At 47.7% G+C, this 20167-nt stretch overlaps 2 protein-coding genes across 3 annotated transcripts in view; one reads left to right on the top strand and one right to left on the bottom strand.

Annotated features, from left to right (window-relative positions):
• Window positions 1-3127: 3127 nt before the first annotated feature.
• Window positions 3128-20167, bottom strand: part of LOC133145494 (synapsin-3-like) — an 87345-nt gene continuing 70305 nt past the window's right edge. For both annotated transcript variants that reach the window (XM_061269052.1, XM_061269053.1), the window contains 10 exons: window positions 17858-18014; window positions 17699-17788; window positions 6915-6977; window positions 6301-6443; window positions 6022-6096; window positions 5832-5934; window positions 4636-4767; window positions 4538-4556; window positions 4315-4459; window positions 3128-4208 (listed from right to left, as the gene is read on the bottom strand). In XM_061269052.1, coding sequence (XP_061125036.1) covers window positions 4085-4208; window positions 4315-4459; window positions 4538-4556; window positions 4636-4767; window positions 5832-5934; window positions 6022-6096; window positions 6301-6443; window positions 6915-6977; window positions 17699-17788; window positions 17858-18014 — 1051 coding nt within the window. In that variant the 3' untranslated portion in view covers window positions 3128-4084. The remainder of the gene's footprint in view (window positions 4209-4314; window positions 4460-4537; window positions 4557-4635; window positions 4768-5831; window positions 5935-6021; window positions 6097-6300; window positions 6444-6914; window positions 6978-17698; window positions 17789-17857; window positions 18015-20167) is intronic.
• Window positions 10917-17642, top strand: LOC133145497 (metalloproteinase inhibitor 3). Its single transcript, XM_061269056.1, has 5 exons — window positions 10917-11227; window positions 13855-13937; window positions 14741-14852; window positions 15644-15765; window positions 16405-17642. The coding sequence occupies exons 1-5, from the start codon at window positions 11101-11103 to the stop codon at window positions 16600-16602; spliced, it is 642 nt and encodes a 213-aa protein (XP_061125040.1). The 5' UTR covers window positions 10917-11100; the 3' UTR covers window positions 16603-17642.

The raw sequence follows: 20167 nt of genomic DNA, 5'->3' as shown, positions 1-20167 counted from the left end.
ATGCTCTCTGGAGTGCAAATAATTCTCCTGTGTACTTGCCAACGATTAATTTGGACGTACTTCCTGTTTGCTTCAGGGTAAATTTAGCTCGCCGTGGATTTGGGCCCACGTTGATAAACATGGTGGACAGGCGGTGGGCAATTGGGAAAACTATTTTACGGCGTGGACAAAGTAATCCCAGAAAGATGCTAAAAGTGCTTTCCTGTGGCGTTTCTTTTTTTTTATGTTTCCCTCTTGATGACATTTTTCCATTGTGAGACAGAAAGGATGGAATTTGAGTTTCCTAGTGAAATGGAACTAAAAGCCCTGCAGAGAGGAGTAATGTTCCCCTCATAAACATTCACGGTCGCCCAAAGTCGTCTCGCTCGGCTTTTTTTTTTCAGCTCCGGCAAACAGAACGTCGTTCGTCTTTAAGTGGCTGACAACATGTTTAAGTTGAGTTGTAGCACGCTAGGAGGAGAACATGATCTTCAAGGTCACCGTCGTGAAGATGTTTTTGTGTCCAGGTACTTGAGATTGCATCATGAGAGTAAAAAGAAAGGGTCTTTTTCGGGTCAAATGATTTGCGAGACTTGAACACAAACGGTGCAGCAACCCATGTAGACAAATATAGCAACACAAACAGGCATTTCATTTTTAACTTCTTTTTGGGGGCGGTACTGTAGCTGAGTGAGTCAATCGAGAAAAACTTCTTCATGATTATCACGATATTTGGATTATACTGCCCCCTGGTGGCATATAACAAATCGTACAATGTGAGCTGAATTAACGCACTAAATATGACAAAAATGGTTCAATTATTTGCCTTCTATTTAACTATGTATCTTTTTTTTAATACAATACAACATTTTACTTTATATAATTTTTCTATCCATTTAAAGAATAAACCTCGTATCTCAAGGCAGCACTTTGGTACAGTCTAGACTGTTTTTTAAATACATTTTTGGGGTGTGCAAAGAAGCATGATAGTTTCCATGGCAACCAAGCTATTCCAGTGGTGGAAAGGTATACAAGAGGCAGGCCTGAGACTCAAAGGTGACGAGAGCTCCATAGTTTTTGAACTAGCACCAGGAACTCGATATCATTTTCAATTCGGACGAACATATTCAAAGAAATTCATTTGACCTCAGCAACTCATTTGTCTGTTGCTAGGAAACGAGAAAACATTGACCCGTCGGTCCGTGTCGAGAATTGTTTGGGCGGCGTGAAAAGATGTGCGTCACATTCGACGCACCAAGCGCCGATGACAAACTTAACATCGAGGAAAAAAAAAGTCTTCAAGGACTGCGGAAATATTGAGTCACAGTGCTAAAGAAAACTTGAAGGACAATCGGAAGCGCCCAAGCCTCCACAAGGCCAAACAATCCAAATGAGGATGTGCACCTTGAATACTCGCCTACTGGATCAGCCCGGGTGGCGTCCTTATAAAAAATAGTCAACATTCAAAAAGAAAATTGTGAGGCTTGCGTGGGAAAGCACCAACACAGACAGAAGAGCCTGCAGGTTGTCCATGTTTACAAGAGTGGCGCCTACGGGCAAGCAAGAACCTGCGGCACAATTGGACATTCCAACCTTGACACTGTCAGAAAAAAAAAAAAGAAATCACAGCAGCAACGGCAGATTACCATCGTCTGGTATGTAAGGAAGCAAGTGTGAACGGCGGGACGCCAGATGAAGAGATAGAAGAGCGGCGCTGGAGAAACAAACTTGTCATTGACTCTTATCAGGCACTTCTTCACCAAGCAGATCAAGAAAAAAAAAAAAAAATCCGAGCTCAAAGTGTTTTTCGAAATGACCGTAAATGGAGAAAACTTGTGAAGTTGTGCGGATGATGTGGGAAAAGTGCAAGGCGTAGCCAGGTGTTGTAAAAGTTCTCACTTTTAATAACACACGTCTGAATTGCCAGGACGAGAAAAAAAAACAAAACAGAACAATAGTGGGGAAATTACAGGAGCACATGAGATGCATGGCACTTCTCACAAGTAAGCACACCACACCCGAGGCACACAAGCGGGATCCGTTTTCATGCCACATTTACACCAAGATACAGAATACACCGAAAAGTACCACCCAGAAAAAAAACAGTTCCGTAAGTACAATGACTTTTCTCGCTCGACTAGGGGCAAGGTTACATTTTTTTTTTTTAAATCTCTGTGGCTGCATATTTTCATCAGAGTTTCACATCCCAACAGAATCCAAATCCTTCGCCACCAACGCTTCGTTTTAACAGAGCTGGCAATGAGTGAGTTAAAAAGCGAGTATTAACTCCCGCCAAATCACTCGTGTGTCATTATCGTGTCAAGAAATTAATTCCCCGGAAGGAGTCTGGTTGCTTGCTTTAGTCGCCATAATTAAAAAAAAAAAAAAAGAAAAGGGCCCGCTGATGTAAACAGTTATCACTAATGAACTTGTGTGACTTTAATGGAGCAGGTACGGTATGACAAGCTACGTGCTAAGCTAGCGCCCAGCCTATCATTGCTTTTAAATACATAAATAAGAAATGACATCATGGCATTTAAGTACAGTGGCAGCAGTATTCCATCATTCATGGCGACGTCCTCGCTCCATGGACAATATGCTAACTAATGTGAGGACAAAGAGTAGGACACTACATTAGGTACACTTGTATTATAAGGCATGAATTGAATCCCTATAATAAAAATGCCTTGGAATCGATTTGAGTTGACGATTCGCTTTCATTGAGCGTTCGACTGCGGTGGCTGGCAATTTACGCTCTGCTCGGAAAATAAAATTGGATATGACATCATGAATACGACGAACGGCGCCGTTGTCGGCTAAACGGGCCACCGGATGGATTTCGAGTCGGCGCTCGATGACGTCACGGCCATTATTGCGTGGCACGTCTTTATTGTTTGTTTATTATGGCTTTTTTTTTCACATTTGTAGATAGACACTTTTACAGGAAGGACAACACAAAATACTTTGAAGGGCTCCTAAAAAGCTAATTTGGTCCCTTTGACACAGTGCATAAGTTGATGAAATTATTTTGCCACTGGTTGCAGTCACGTGTTGGTTGGAGCATATGAAGCACATTTTTGGAGTCAAAAAGAAAACGGATACGCAACATTGAGATTTCTTTTGACCTGAACATACGGCTGACTCAATATTTTTATTTTCAGGTTTGCTTTTTTTTTTTTTTTCCTTCCCTCTAACCCGCATTTAGGCTTCTTGGTGATCAAAAAGAGGAGCCAACTAATGTGAGCAGAATTATTGCAAATCAAGGCTTTTCTTATTTTGCGGTAGCGTTACGAATTGTTTACCACACCGGCATGCGCTGAAAACAACATAAAGATACAACAACTTCACCGATACGTTTGAGGATTTTTTTTTTTGTTTTTTCGTAGAGGGGGGGGTCAACATTACAGTACATTGCCGCAGCAGTTTGCCACCGACCCGACCGGGATGGAAATACTTGAAGAAAAACAATTTGCAAGAAGGACGGAAGACGACTTTTGCATTTGCACGGAAACGCTCAGCTCAAAGGTGAACGGGCTGCGCGACCGACGGCGGACTAATTTTCGCTTTGGTCATGTCAGGCCGAGGTAAAGGAGTCACGAGTGACGCTGGTGAGCCCTATGTACAGCGTCCCCCCCCACGCATTGTTAAAGTGGTGCTTTGCCGCCATCTTCTGGCATCTTTATTTAGAATGGCGGGCGAAGGGGGGGGAACGCCGTGCACGCTTCCCTTGAGTTGACCGGACTGGTGTCAAGTATTGCCACGGGAGGCCGCAAACTGAGCAGTTGAAATGAATGGCGGCTTTTGACAAAAGAGGAAAGATCAAGCAGAAGAAGCCAGCCAGATGCTTCGCCGCGAGAAAGGCCGAGCGAGGGAAAATGGATTATAAATGATATCGATTGATGGATTGGAATTTGGTTTGATTGCGGGCATCCGATGTCTCAAAGGGAAGACACAAAGGTCAAGTCGGGGGGGTCAGCCTTTCTAGTAGCGAAGGGGTGGATATTCACAAAGCAAGGGAAAACGGAGAGGACTGGAAGAGGAAGCTTGCGGGACTCCTTGACAGACGGACAGGAAGCGGAAGGAGGAGCAAGGCGGAAGGACGCTCTCAGTCAGAGAAGAGGCTGGCGAAGGACTGCCGAAGGCTGCGGATGGTCTCCGCTTTGGCCTCGTCGTCGGTGACGTTGCCTCGCAAAGTCTCGCTCAAGGTGTTGGTCAGCGACTGTGATTTGCTGCGCGGCAAACGCAGCAGTGAATCCGGGCGTTTTGTTCTCGCGAAATTCTTATTTTTCTCCCTCCGAAACTCGTTTTGCTTAACAGGTGTGTTGCGACACTTACTTGAGTTGAGGCGACTGTTTCTGAGCTCCGGAATTGTCGGGGAGGGGTCCCGGCTGGAAGGACTGGCTGGGTGAGGTGGTGGCCGAGCGGGCCCGCTGCGGCGAGCCTTGTCCCGACGGGGAAGCCGAGCCCGAGCGCTGCCCCCCTGCAAGCGCCGTGTGCAAACATTCGTAAGGACACGCAAACAAAAGCTGCTTACGTCATCAATTAATTATTTTCCTACCTCGTCTGGGCTGCGTGGTCTACGGATGGACGCGGGAAAAAGAACATGTTTATCATGCGCAATTCGCGCCGGCTTAGGTTTCACATTGACAAAACGACCTTGACTGAAGATGGCGGCGGCGTGGAAACTCCCAGCAGCACCTGGGCCATCTTGTGGAGGACCAACTCTGTGATCAGCTGCTTGTCCTCCTCCACGTGTTCACCAATCAAAGGCATGGAGCTGTCCATCACCTGCGCATACACAAAAAATGAAATTCCAACTATCTCCACTAGATGGCAGTGTTGCATCACAGAACAATTTCGCAATTCCTCTCCACAGAGGCCTCTTTTTAATTCATCAATATCCCGCTGTGGTGTGTGACCGACCGCCCGAGCCGAGGATCCACCCAGCTGATTTATTCGGAACCAGAGTCATCTCGCTCGCTGGCCCTTTGCGAGCGGGAAGCACAAGGGTGTTATTCTCCTCTTGAATTGAGCTTTTCTGTCTGGACAATGCAGTCGGACGGCCCGGCCCGGCCCGGCCGCATGGGAAAGTTCACTTTTGAGCAGTCTTCACGGAGGGAATTACTCACTCGTGAATGAAAATAAAAACATTGGCAGTGACAAACGCTCATTACGTTTTCGGCTGCGGTATTTTGATGATGTCACTCAGTCTGAAAAGTTGGGATTCACATGTTAATCAACAGCAGTGAAGGCCACAAGGGAGAAATGTCACGCAGCAAAAAGCAGATCCCAGCTATGATGGACGGACAGATGTCGCCTGCCACGCTCGATTAAATTCCATCAGGGTGAAAGGCCGGGGGGCAGATAGAGACGTCGGAGAGGAGGCGGAAGGAAATAGTTTGCGTGCTGTCACTGCTCGGGCTCGGGGGACCTGCTGCGTGTTTCCCCAAATAGATGAGAGTTAACGGGGTGGGCAAAAAACACTGTTGACCTCACCCCGTGGACAGATAGTGAGTGAAAAATGGGATGATATGGACATGTCAGATGTCTCGCATCAGCCTGTTTCCTCAGACCAGAAGACGTAAGCGGCCCTTTTTTTTATTTGATTTTAATATTGAACTTTGTATCTTTTGGGGGCGAATTGAAGCCGAAGTCACATGAGGTTATTTTCACGGTGTTTGGACTACCGACTAATCATTCTTTCAAGGTTTTGATCACTGCGTACCTTCAAGTGGAGACATCTTGCCTCAGTTGGCCATGATACAGGAAAAACAACAACAAAATGTCTCCAAGGGAGGCCTTGGCAAGTTCTCTCTTATCCTCACAAGTATGTAACCTTTGGGACGACTGACCTCGATGATGTAATCGTTGCCATCTTTCCCGTGAACGGCCTTCACGGCGCATATGTCGAGGCCGCCGAACATCTCTGCGCACGAATCCACCCACAGTCTGTACCTGGAACACAGCATTGATTTGTTGGCGCCATCTAGTGGCCGCTTGTTGCACAAGTGGAGTGATTTGAGGAGCTCCATTAAGATTCACCTGTCGGTCATGGCGATCTGCTCCAACATGGCCGAGCCCGTGTTTGCCTTCCAGTTGCCTGAAATGGAGGTCCTCCTTAAAAAAAAAAAAAGAGAGAGGGGAATGTGAGTCACTGAGAATTTGTGAAAAGAATGCTAATGGGCGATGCATCGTAAGCAGTAGCAGTTAAAAGTGGCAGCGGGTTGTCAGGAAACGGAGATAAGCCTTGCACCAATAAACAGCTGCGAGGGAGGAAGCGACGGCTGATTACGAGCTTATTGTTCCCGGCGCACGTCTTACATGTAAGCCTTGTAGTTGCCGCCGATCTTCTGGATGCGGATGTCGTACTTGGACTGGACGTAGGGCTCGGTGGTGGCGTAGGTGCCGGCCAGCGCCACCACGCTGGTGATGTCCTGGAAGTCCTGCTGGTTCTCCACTTTGATCTGTTGGGCCGAGACGTGGCTACTAATTAGAAGGTGTCCGAAAGAGCCGGCGGCCGGCGCTCTGCTGGATGCGCCGCGGGAAGTTTGCACTTGCAGGATCATCAAAGTTGGAAACATGCGCACGCCGCCGCTTTGAACTACGTCACGCCTCTCCCATTAAGCAATTAAGTGTCGGGCGGAGGGGAGGGGGGGGGGGGGGATGACGCCATGGCGACGCAGTCATACACCAAAAATAGACTTTTAAATTCAAATACGGCAGACGATTGGAAATCCCAAAGGAGGAAATTCCAACACGATGAATCCTCTTGTTATTTGATATGACAATGTCAGGAAGCGCCCGGCCCGGCTGACTCATCTTTAACGTAGCGAGGCGGCAAAACAAGACGGCTGGGAGAGATTGCGGCCATAAATGGATATCTCAAATGTGCCGAAAAATGTAATTAGTCGAGAAAACTCTCAAGTCGAACTCACCTTGCCCATGCCAGAGTGGGCGTGGCCCATCTTCACCACCACCGGATAAGAAGGGCTTGTAACCTGGAGAAAAGGATGACACTGCACTTAGAATTTGGCGTACCCCCTGGAGGCTGCTCGAGGCCCCCGCTTTTTTTCAATCCCTGGGAAATATAAAAAAAAAATGCAAGCATAACGGGAACCATTTTAGATTTGTTTGAGGTCATCATTCCAATCTGACGCCAACACGTGAGCAACTGGGAAGAGAACGTCCTGCTCAGTAGGAACATTTGGCCCGTTAAATATACAGTAAGACCGATGCGGCGTTGACCGCATTTAGAGAAAAAAACGAGAGTGGAAAAGTCCTTTTCGCTCGTGCGGGGGAAACGTGGACGCGGTGTCCACGGCGGCGAGTCCCGTGGGATCGGCCTAAACTTCAAGTTGCCCATTTCCAGAACGAATGAGCGGCGAGTTTAGAAACGTGAGTGAGGTTCTGGGAAACTGACGGGAATGGGCAGACCCACAAGCACGTTTGTTTGAGGCGAATTCTCTGCCGGTAAAGCCTTCAAATCACACTCAGAACCGAAATACGTGGACGGAGACAAGCGTGAACTTTAACAGCTGCAATCTTTCACCTAGTAAGAAAAAGTTTGCACACCCTTTGGGCTGATAATGGGACAGAACAGGGCCTGCCGACAGAATGTACTCTCTCGGCTTTGATTATCGCCTCTGCGTTGGAGCAAAGACAGAACGGAAATGAGATCAGATAGACGAGGTTCGCCACGTACCCGAGAAGTACCCGGTAACGGCAAGGTGTGGATGTTTGTCTTTTGGGAGAAGTGAGGTTTGCGTGGAGCGGGCCCACAGACTCCCATTCTTTGTCTGGACATGTTCCTTCCAGTCATTCCCACGAGTGTGCCAATGACGGCACAAGACAGCCGAGGGGGAGACGACCACATCCTCGGACCCTCCCTTCTTCAAAAGCCGCAAAAACACGCAACGTCACCTTCAATGTTATCTCATTTGAGTCATGAGGGCGTGAAGTCGTCTCAAACTAAAAAAAAAAATAATAAAATAAAAAAATCTAATTATGTGGCTCTCCTTATTTAGCGTAAATACGACAAATTATGGAAATACTTCAGGGAAGCCCCCCCCCCCCTGTGCTTCGCTAATTCCCACCCGAAAACCAATTTGCGGTGAAACTTTCCATGACCCAAAAACGCTTTACATCGGTTCTCGTGAAACTCCGACACAACACATGGCAGACTCATCCGACATTTACAATCACTTCATTTTACCACATGATGGTGAAGGACATGGGGCAGACAGAAGCAGGAGACCCCCACCCACCCGCAACGCTTGCGTAACATTTCCATTGGCTTTGAAACATTGGACAGTAGTATAGCGGTTGTACGGGTAGCGCTTTTCTTTCCTCTTCACGAGATTGTAAAACTTCAAAAGACATTTTACAGAGCCTGAGCTCATAGCGTCACGAGCATGACACATACGTATAAATTCCTGGATACAAGTTGTCACGGCAACCGTTTACGCTAACTGTTTAACTATTTACAGTCGACGCTGCCTAACGGTGCGAGCGAATCATTGTTGTGAAATCGAAGCTCGTCCGATTCTCATTATCGTCGGTCCTGGTGTGCCAGCCCGAGACAAAGTAGCGAAATCAAGCTAGCCGGTCGATATTTTTGCCGCAGCTTCCATGAGTCACGGTGACATCCTCTTCTTGTAACTACAGGCTACTAAAAAAAGAAAGGCAGTTAGCATCGCCTCGTTAAGTCAAAAGCGGAATAAACAAATAGCAGCGCGTGCTGCCAAAACTCTCAAGACGCTTCCACTGCGAGCGCCAAAGGTCACGCGAGTACCAAGAAATCTGAAGATTCCCATAAGGGTCGGCTAGACGTTCCCTCTAACCATGGAAAAGCGGCGTAAAAGCAAACAGACAGACGCCGAAGCAAACTGGCCCTTAATTGTGGAAAAGGGGAGACCCGAAGAGGAATCCCGACTGGAAATCCATTTGGGTTCTGACATATCCTCTTGAGCGGAGGGAGGAAAAAAAAAATCAGCGGTGCATTGTGGTCAGATATGGAAAAGTACTTTGGTGGCGGTGGGGAAGTTCTTCACGTCTTTCTTGTTGATTTGAGAGCAACCTAATTAGTGCCAATCCTAATTAGGGCCGCTCCTGCAGAATCCATTAACTGTGTGACACGAGCAGAAATTCTACAGGTAGGAAAGTGGAAGGCTACTTGACAAGGGAGGAAGGAAAAGCAGACGAGCGCCAAGCGCATACCGGGCCCGGCCCGAATGTCAGCGCCGCCACTGTTTTCAATTAAGAAAGAGGGATGAATGTTCTGGAAGATGTTTGGGAACAGCTGGATTCAGCAACGCGCGTCCCGTACCAGGTCTTGCTCACGAATACTTCCCACGTACACCTTCCCTGGAAGCGCTCGGGTTTCTCGACATTTATCTTTTTCTCCTCGGAAGAACCACTAAAGCCGTTTATCGCTCTGACCAGATGGGCTTCACTCGGATCAATTGGAACGCTCTCGGGACGGAATAAAACGCCCGTTTAGTATATGGCGGGAATATGAGTACATTTATTTTATGGCTCACTTGCTAGTTGAGAAGTGTTTAATACCAGCATGACTTTTTTTTTGTTTACATTTACTATGCCGGTATTCAATCAGCGGGTTGTGGGCCACATTTGAACCAGAACCAACCTCCGAGGGGCCCAGCGTTTGGTGAAAATGACGGCTTCGTAAATAAATAGGTAATTACAGCTGAAATTTTTCTCTCTCTAAAAAAACGTCAATGGATGCTTGCAGGACCGTCCTTCCCTCTGCCACATTCATATTGTAGTATGTTCGGAATGTTGCCTGCCCCTGTGAGTGAAATCATTTGTTCTCTCAAACGAATCAACTTCCCCCTCGTCTTCATCTCCACATTTGGGCATACAAAGCGGAGTCGCGCATGCCGATCTCGTGTCTGAGCGCAGGAATGTCACATATCTGTTATTTCAGACGTCAGGGTCAGAAGGCTGAAATAATATCTGACCAGGCGTTATCTACGACGCGCGGCGGCCGAGCGGCTTCACGTGCTTCCGCTGTTCGAGTCGCCCGAGCCGATTCGATCTGGCCTCTTGAGAAAATGAGTCAATGTTGTAATCTACTGAGTAAACAACTGACTTCATTTTTGGCCTTTAGAGCAAATATTTGTACATATGAGACGCTTAATGTGTGAGGCATGAACGTAAAAAAAAAAAAAATTCAACAGCGCCACTTTCAGTCCACTTTGAGTTAATCTTTATAAAAGAGAGTCACTCGGTGACCAAACCGATCATTTACATAATTCCGCTGGCAAAACGCCAAGGCGATAGCGCTGAGCGATACGAAGAGAAAGCCAGAGGCTCCGACGTGAGACAATGCTTAATGAAGGCGCACGAACTAACGGTCATACTTCCTTAACTTGATTATTCCCGGCCGGGTTACATAACGGCGAGTATCGTCATTCCTTAACATAGCTCGCCTTCAGTCTGCGCAGATAAGCCTCTGCAGCGATAACACGGTTGCACTCAGGTTCACCGAGACAGTCGGAGGCGGAAGAAGACCGCTTTAATTGGCTAATTTAACCCCGGCCGCTGCGCTCGTGGGCTTTGGAGAATCGACTCGGATTAAAAGAGACAGCGGGTGCTGCCTTCAAGGTTGCGGGCAGGCTGAGGCAGCGCTAGATCTTATTCTGGGATATATCATTGATGGTGGAAATTAGACATTAGAAAAGATGAAGAAAAGCTATTTGATATTGGTATTAATTATTGGTTAAAAAAAAAAAAAAAAGGCTGCATCCTATTTTTCAACATGGTTTTATCCATGAGTCGGTCTTTCCCTCCCACAAAAAAACAAAAAACACTTCCAGTGCGCCACCGGTCTGTTCTGGAATCACCGGGGCCCCGCCCCCGGGCTGCAGAGGTGGAGAGGGGGCGTGACGGCGTAACTGCGCGGCGTGCTTATATCTTACGCCGGAGCCGCTCTCAAGCATCAGAGTGGAGAGACGCTCCAAAGAGAAGCTCCAGAGAGAGAGAGAGAGAGGAAGAGACGCCGCAACCGACGACACTCGGACATAAAGCGCCCGGATCCACGCGGAGAACACACGCCGAGCCACTCGCAGCACCGCGCAAGGGGGGAAAAAGTCGAGAGCAATGCAGCCGCCGTACGGACACCTGCTCAGCCTGCTGTTAGTCAGCAGCCTGCAGCTTCACCAGCTCGCCGAGGGCTGCTCGTGCGCCCTGACGCACCCCCAAGACGCCTACTGCAACTCCGACATAGGTGAGAAATGGCGGACGGGCTCATCGCAACTCGTTAGACTCGTTAAAATACTCAAACATATCTATGCCTTGTAATACAACACAGACTATTTGCGGTGAGTGCGAAACCGATGGCTAAAAACAGCTCGGCTCCAAAGTGACTTAAGGAGACTTTCCGATATAAGTGCCAGGGAGCATCCGAGTGGTTTTAACTTTACATCTTACCTCTAGATCTTAACGGCGCTGCAACTTATCAAATCAAAGTCATCAGCATGCAAGGTCCATTATGTCTCCCAGGGAATTTACAATTGACCAGTCAAACATTCCGTGTTCTGCTCATTAGCGTTGGATAACGTCATTTAGTGTAACATGATTTGTTAGTTCCTGGAATATTCTACAAGTACATTAAAGTGTCCTGGTGATGTTGCAGTGGTTAGCGATCACCACTAGAGGGCGCTAAAGGTTACGTGCGTTGATTTTACGTTCATAATATTCATTTGTATAGATTAGCAGCGTCTGATCTGTTTTCATTGTCGTTAAGGAGCACTTCCCATTTTGTTTTTCATCAAATAAATGACAAATGCAAAATGAGAGAACTGGCGAGGAACTGTTTACGATATCCCCGTCTGCCAAAATCACATGACCTCGTGAGCTGGATTTGAGAGATTGCACGAAAATGGGAAAACCACATGAGAACGTGTTGGCTGTGCGGCGTTTTATCCTCGCGTCACCTGACGCTCGCTCACAACCGGCAGGAAAGACTTTGCGAGGCATTTAAACGCCTCGTGTTGTCAATGCTGGGGTGGTGGGGGGGGGGAAAAAATGTTTCTGCATCTGTCTTTCCCAGAAATGTTCAGATCTCTCAGCGTACAGGGACCAGCAGAGTCCGAATCTGGAAGGGACTTCAATGGAGCGCGTGATCAATGACGAGCCACGCAAATCTGTTTACCAATTCCCTAGCTTAGCTCGAGATGATCTGAGATGTTGGATTTAAAAGGATTCACGCTCCTGGCGGCAGCTTATCCGATTTGCGTGCGGCGTCACGGCCAAATGCCGCTTCACCGACTCATATTTGGTTCATTGAAGGAAATTTCAAGTAGGGGTGCAAATTGGGTCGTCGCACTTGTCTGTCATGCTTAGTTATCGTTTCCCAAGCATCCACCTGGCGGTGAACTTTGACCCCGAGGTGACGGGAGCAAACCTATGCGTGCGTCTCGAAGCGGGTCACTTGCAGGGGATTATGCTCGGTCTGGATTGACGCTCAAGGACCGAGAGTAACGGTTCCTTTAAAACTTTTGGGGCTTAGCGAGCACGTTTTCCTGGTACGACCAAAATCTGTGAATTGTGAAAAAAAATGGATTGAATTCCCCCCCCCCCCCAAAAAAAAAGCCGAGGTTTAGCGCAGTGACTCCGGCGATGAGGAGGAGAGTTACGCAAGCTTGGATTAGCTTTCCCCCCCTAACGTAACTTCAAATACAATGGCGTGTCAAAGGCTGGAGATTCCATACGCGGCTGAGATGTTTGCACCCTCGGCCAAAGCGGATCAAATGTCCCGCTCGTCACCTCCCCCGGTCGGGAGGATCACGAGGCCGCTCGGAGGGGGAGGGGGGTTTCATCATTTCAAAGGGCGCACGAACAAATTTCTCCTCCGTTTGACACAAACCTCCACCGCAGCAGGGATTCATTTCCAGTGTTTATTTTCGAGCGCGCTTGTGTGTCATCCTGAGAATTCCTCTTCCGCCCACTCGCCTCCCCAAACTTGGAGCGCTTTCCTGCATGCTAAAAAAAAAATCGCTTTATTTCCTCGCTCGGCAGTCGCACGTAGAAGCCGCAAACGCCTTTGTTTGCCACGTAGGCCGCAATGAAGCTTTAACTGGATTCGGCCGAATCTATTCCGCCGGCGGTAAACAAACGAGATAAACAAATCAAGTCGAAGCTGACCAAAATTGATGCCGCAGGTTTAGCTTGGATGGCGTTTCGTAAATGCTGGTAAAGTGACAGTTTGACAAAAATATCGCCGCTGAGAGGAGGTCAAGAGGTCAGAGAAGTCGTCCGTCCCCGCAGCAGCTGAGGCCCTTTGCGCATTCCTCGGGATGACGGCACCACCGCCGGCCAATTAGCGGCCGGCGTCCGACAAAAGGCCTCCTGTCCGGACGTACTCGAGTCGAATCAGATGACGAGCGGCCCCTTCAAACAACGTATTTCTCCCGCAAACCTTTTTATTCCTATCCTGCCTTCTTTCGAAAAAAGAGAACGAAAAGGCTCGTCGCTTTCTCGCCTCCCTTTCTGGGGAATGCGAACCCCTAAAGAATGTCAGAAGGAAATTCCACGAGGAGAAGATAACAAGCACGCTCGGTGTTAGTTGTGTCTGCGGCTGGCTGGCGGGCCCCGTTGGCAGCAGGTGAACTGATCTCTTATGCAGGACCCGCTGAGGCTCAATTTACCCCGCTCCACAATAAGCCCAAACAAATCGCCGTCGGGAAAGGAATATTTACATGAGGGTCCTCAACGCCGATAAGATCTTTTAGATCTCGATATAGACGCTTGAATGTCGTGAACTTTTTATTTACGGCCGACTTAGTCTTCCCGTATGAAAATAGAGAGTATCAAAATTTTGTTGCTGACTCGGCGCTTCGTCTCTCTCCGCAGTCATCCGTGCTAAAGTGGTGGGCAAGAAGCTACTGAGGGACGGACCTTTCGGAACCATGCGCTACGCCGTCAAGCAAATGAAGGTGAGACGAGCAAACGGGCAAAAACACCCTTGTTTTGACTTTTCCGCCGGCCACGACGGTCACACACACACACACACACACACACTGTTGTCATCTGACGGATTGATAGCGCTGTTGTTGTGGAAAAGCGCCTCACTTCCTATATTCTTACATAACGCCGCCTATTTCTCAGAGATGCTGACATCAGCCCACTGCTTCCACGGGAGCCAGGCTACGGGATTAAACGGGCTTTGCAGGCATTACATCTCTCCTCGTGTAAACATTCCAACGGGGGCCGAACACGGACAAATACGTGAAATGACATATTGACCTCTTCGTTTATTGATTTGGGGTCTGCTGATCTTGTACGTTTTCAAATTCCTTCCAAGTGTAAACAAATACGGTGAGACGAAGCGCCATTGGCAAACGTATGGCTTTAAGGAACAGTTTGTTCTGGGAGGCCAAAGTCTAAACATGGATTTCCTGTTGTTCCCGGACAAATAAATTGCAGCGGAAGAAAAAGGCCAACAGTTCTCAGGGCAAACACTGACTCAGCATACCTGAGCTAAATGGAGGGAGGGAGCCCGAGTCCGGAATATCGGGGGACGGCTTGCCAAGGCAGCATCAAAGTCAAAGCACGTTACACGACATAATCGTGTTATCTATGATTCTGCCCGCAAGGCATTCCCGCCTCAAGGAATGTCATCTGATAAAGCCGACATGCTTAATTTCGGATTATTTTTTTCGTGGGGGCCGCGGTGCCGGCACGACGCGAGATTTATTTCTATTTTTTCAACTCAATCTTTGCTTCTCACGTCTTGCAGATGTACAAAGGGTTCGAAAAGATCCAACACGTGCAGCATATTTACACGGACGCCTCGGAGAGCCTGTGCGGGGTCAAGTTGGACATCAACAAGTATCAGTACCTCATCACAGGTGAGTGAAGCTTGTACACACGGGATAAGGGGAGCTACGTTACACGCACGATGTTGAGAAACATTGAAATGGAATCACCGGGCTTAGACTAAGCTCCTTAGTTAGCGCCGCGGCTTAATCCTCCAGACAGATTGCGCAATTTCACGCTGGAAACTGTGGGAACCGTTTGGGAAACGTGACTGTGCAACTTCTGGAAAATCTCTCCGGGCTCCGATTTCAAAGTCGACTGTTTTGTCTCGAACGACTTGCAATTGGCGAAGGAGCAGGAAGCGACGGCTTTCCATTTTATGACTTGCTATTTCCAACAGAAGTGCCGTTTACTTTGGACCCCGCGGTGCTTGGCACATGCCAGCCGCGCTACGCTCTGACCTGTAAATACCGTAACTACATCCCGCCGTGCTGGCGGCCATCTTTTTCCGGCCCGGGTGCGAGTGACATCACCGTAGTTCTCGGGGGGGGGCGTCTAAATCTAGTCACGCGTATGCCCGGAGGCGATTCAAACGCGCCGACACGTGGGAAGGGCGGCTGTCAAATTCCGGCGTGGCGAAAACACGACGTACGGTGACATAACCCGATGTCCGCGAGTGCTTGCGGGCCGCCGTAGGGCACCTGTCTCGGGAGTCGGTAAGCCGCAAACAGACGGCAGAGCCAAAAATAACCCCCCGGTGACCTTTGGGTATTCAGAAATAGGGGTGGCGGTTTAATTGGGCTTACGCTCCGAGATTGTCTTACGATTGTGAAACTCGGGGTCCTCGTGATACATGTTTGCAATCCAACGCCGCGTTTGGCAGGGCGGGTGTACGACGGCAAGGTGTACACGGGATTGTGCAACTTCAACGAGCGGTGGGAGCGCCTCTCGTTGGCTCAGAAGAAAGGCATCAACCATCGCTACCAGCTGGGCTGCAACTGCAGGGTGAGTAGAAAGCAGGTCGCCGCATCTTGAATGGTCATTAAACGGCGTCCGACGTGGAACTCAACGAGCGAGACGGCCCGATCTCCCGTTTTAATGTAGGGCGCGCACGTAAGACGTAAAACCAACGACCCGGCGCGTATTGACTTCCATCTGCTAACATCATCGGCCACTTACAAAGACCTCCTTGTTGCCGGCCGGCAACTTTGAGGAAGTCATCGAGAAAAGAAAACATCCTTCAAACCGTGACTTGAGTTATTTTCTCTTCCACTTATGAAAATGACTCCAAAGCAGGAAGTTGTGAACCGCAGAGGAAAATCTCTCCGACCTTTAAATTGGCAAGTTCAAATTGGACTTAATTTGTCTCATTCAGATCCAAAGAAGCAGCTGGCGATTTTTTTTTTTTTTTGTCAATAAACGGCGTTTCCGTTCATTACCTCCTTGAGAGGTGACGCCGCGTGGATCTTCCGTTTTTGTTTTCAAAGCTTTTTGTGCAAACACCTGGAGGCGAGAGCGTTTAACTAAATCCAAAAAAAAAAAAAAAAAAGTGCCTTAGGCAGACGGCGAAAGCTCATTTCTCCCAATGAGGCTCATTTCCGTGGAGCCGAAAAGAACTTCTGACTGATCTTTCTGTCCGCGTAGATCAAGCCGTGTCACTACCTGCCCTGCTTCGTGACCTCCAAGACCGAGTGCTTATGGACGGACATGTTGTCCCACTTTGGCTATCCGGGCTACCAGTCCCGACACTACGCCTGCATCCAGCAGAAGGAGGGCTACTGCAGCTGGTATCGGGGCATGAACGCCCGCGAGAAAACGGTCGTCAACACAACTGACCCCTGAATCCCCCCCCCGAGCCTCATTATCTGCCCCCCCCACCCCCCCAATCGAGTATTAATGAGTCCCGCACTAAGGACAAAAAATCCAGACGGCCAATCTATTACAGTGCCAATGTCTGATCTCGAAACAAATTAGAAGGCAGAAACTTATGTCGGGCCGTGGATGAAATCAGAAAATGCTCAAATTTAAAAAAGAAAAAAAATGCCTGTTACAGTGCGGACGAACGGAAAAGCTACGCGTTGCCCAGAGACGGTGAGATTTTATTTTTTATTGTACATACGCTACAGAAATGAATTATCAACTAAACTGAAACCTTTTCAAAACATGTATTTATCTGGATCAGATGGTAGATTTGCTGTGGATGTATATATATATATATATATATATATATATATATATATATATATATAATATTATATTAAACAAAAGAAAAACAAACAAGTGTCCTAAATGAAGGACCAGCTTTTTCAAGTTGAATATCGTGTTGTTGTTTTTCGCAAGCGTGATCATAATTTACAAACCAATCAACAATAAGCATCGATTTTCAGAACTATTTCATACCAACACATCCACTATGTAAACGTAACAATATGGGTCACTGAGTTCTTTCTTCCTTGACTGCTTTTTCTTATTTTTCTTTCCAGAACAGTATCTTCAGTTCATTCCATGAAATCGATAGACACGCGATTGCTTCGGGATTGAAAAAAAAAAAATTGCTTTGGCCTGGTTGCCAAAGATTTGCTCCTTTTACAATAAATATAAAAACGAGGCTTTTTCCATCATTGCGCAACGCCCGATTATCCCGACTGATTCGATTCGACGCCGATTAATCGGTGATGGTGTTTTTTCTTCGACTGAGGTGTTTGTTTGTCCCGTTCTGTGGTTCTTCGCTTTTGTGTAAATATACTGTCTCAAGTTTGATCCTTATGAGAAAAAAAAAAAAAAATGCAATCAAGGAAATTGTGTACAGTCAATGTGTAAAACGCTGTTTCCTGAAGTATGGCTATTTTATATTTTTATAATAAAGATTGAATGAATATGAATTTGTATGCATTTTCTTTTCCCTCCCTCATAAAAATAATAATTACAGTTCACTTACCATTTGCATGTGGTTGGCATAGAAAGTTTGTTCGTTCAGGGGGAATTTCTCAGGACCGAGGGTGTGGTAGATCTTGATCATCTGAGAGAACTGCCAGACAAAAAATCAGTGTGAGTGGCAAGACTCTATATTTTTTCACCGCAGTATTGTGAGACTTACCACCCAAGGCTTGCTGCAAAAATTGTAGATGGAGAAGATGGAGTTGATACTGGGCACGCCGCCAAAATGCAAGCCGATGACCAGATTCCTGAAGTCCTCCCCTGGGACCATGCTGTAGGCATGCTGGCGAATCAGGACAAAGTCCGGTTTGAAGGACCTGAAAGCAGATCGGGAATTAACGTTCCCGCCGTGGTGGCGAGGAGCTCTGTCAGCGCATTGCATCTGGACGCTCGGGAGCTCCATTATTTACCAGCTGTGCCCCGGAGAGCACCTAATCTTTTTGGACTATCCATCCAATTAACACAGCCTAATCTTTTCTTTGCTGGGCCTAGAGCCAAGGAACCCATCGAGTACCTGCGTTGACACACAACTCATTTCAAATCGCTTTGGTCATAGTTGAGGGGATACAGAAATAGATATAAAAAATAAAAGTAGCTTTACGCGCTAAAATGTCACAAGCTCACGACTTTCGAGACTTCAAGTGTGATGTCGTTGGCGACAGACTGACTCCAGCTGTTCTTGCCCCGCTGCCGCCGCTGCTCCTGCGGCACTCAGCCGCGGTGGCTGCAAACCTGCTATTTATACCGGATGAAACCGGTCCGGCGAGGCTCGCTCGGGAACCAAAACAGTTTCAAGTGGCGCACGGTGTGAGTGCCAGCGACCGCCGCGCTCTCTTGCGGATAAAGTGTCCCAGATACAGCTTTGAAAACATTCGGTCCAGAATATGTGGCAATTAGTTTTGCGGTGATTGGTCAAATTGTTGCAAAAAACATCTCCGCGAGTGTAAACAAACCGTTGGACGACTCCCGTGACTCATTCTGGCCGCAGAAAATGATCACGTCCAAAAAAAACGGGCCGGTTCCTCCGTGTGAAGTGGCCGGACGGACTCTAGCATCATTTTGTGCTCCACCGCTCTTGTTGTCATTGCGGCTCCAGGCCCGGTGGCACCGGTGCCATCTGGCAGAGGCTCAAATTCAATCTGGTTGCCTGGTCAGGCAGACACGATACCGACTTGGGTTGACGGAGGCGGGAAATGAATTTGGTGAGAGAATTAGCCGTTTTGGTTTTAGGACAAAAGTTTCATTACAGCCCTGAGAAAGCAAGCAGCCCTAAAGCCTTGCCTGTGAAAAGGATTTATTTGCCCTGTAACAAGATGAAGCTCTCTGTAGTATTAGGTGTTGAGGCAGCTCTGGGCAGCCCACTTCCTCGGCTGATTAAAAGGGCCCTTAAAGAGGGTCAGCGGAAAGGCTTTATAGCTTGTCTTGTGCTACGTAGGTCTCGGAATTAGCTCTGTGTGGTCCAAAGTGGTAAATCGGCACCTGAGGTAACCAAAGAGCGGGGAGGCTAATCTGGTACAGAAAACTACAAGAAACCGACAAGGATCTGCTCATGTAATTCGTCTGACTCTTTTCATTTGTGCTCTGGAAAGAGAAAAAACGGAAATTAACTTTTAGTGCCACTGAGGTCGGGAGAAATTTTTAGAGCATTTCATCTCCAGGTGTGGCAAATAAATCAATGTCGTGACGCTGCGTAAAAAAAAAAAAAGTTTTTTTGCTCAATGACTTCTCAAAGTGCCGTAAAACACGAGCTGAATAGGAACCGATCGATTCGGTTTCATTACGCCTCATCGATGCACTTCTTGACCCGGACGGTCTTAATTAGGCACTTTGAGCGCAATAAAAGCTGCCTTTTATTGAATTCTCATGGATGCTGTGATAAAAGATCCACGCTGCAAAGCGGAAACACACCCGACTACCATTTATTTTTACGTGGAGCAAACAGATACGGCGAATGGAATAGCGGTAAAACGAGCTCAATAAACGCCAATGACCAATTCATCAACAAGTTTTATTCTGAAGTGACGAGAGGACGGCGCCCGTTTTCCAAGCAATTCCCGCTTTGTGGCTAAATTTTGGCCGGAGCTTTTGGCAGCTTGGTGCCGTCGGAGGTTCCGAAGGGCTGACTAAAGACAGAGAAGGACGCGTCGTAACGACTCGACCTTGTGGTGTGGCATTTAGCGGCCGCGCCGCCCGCGCTGGCATTTCAAGCGCTTCCTAGCAGAACAAGCGTGACGGAAAAACATGGAAACAATCTGGCTGGCCGCGCACAGACACGTGCGGCACGGCACGCTTGACATTCTTTTGGCGCTCTGTATTGTTTTGATAGTATGGAAGCGTGAGCTAACGCTAGCTAGCGTGTTTTTACTCGAAACACGACAAACGGGGAATGAATATATTTAGGGTTTAAAATGTTGGCAATGTAGCGATCATGTCCAGCGAGAAATATGCGAGTCAGAAAGATATTTTGTTT

The sequence above is a fragment of the Syngnathus typhle genome, linkage group LG21 (genome assembly GCF_033458585.1).
Source record: "Syngnathus typhle isolate RoL2023-S1 ecotype Sweden linkage group LG21, RoL_Styp_1.0, whole genome shotgun sequence".
Classification (NCBI taxonomy): Eukaryota; Metazoa; Chordata; class Actinopteri; order Syngnathiformes; family Syngnathidae; genus Syngnathus; species Syngnathus typhle.
This window is presented reverse-complemented; position numbering and strand designations above follow the sequence as displayed.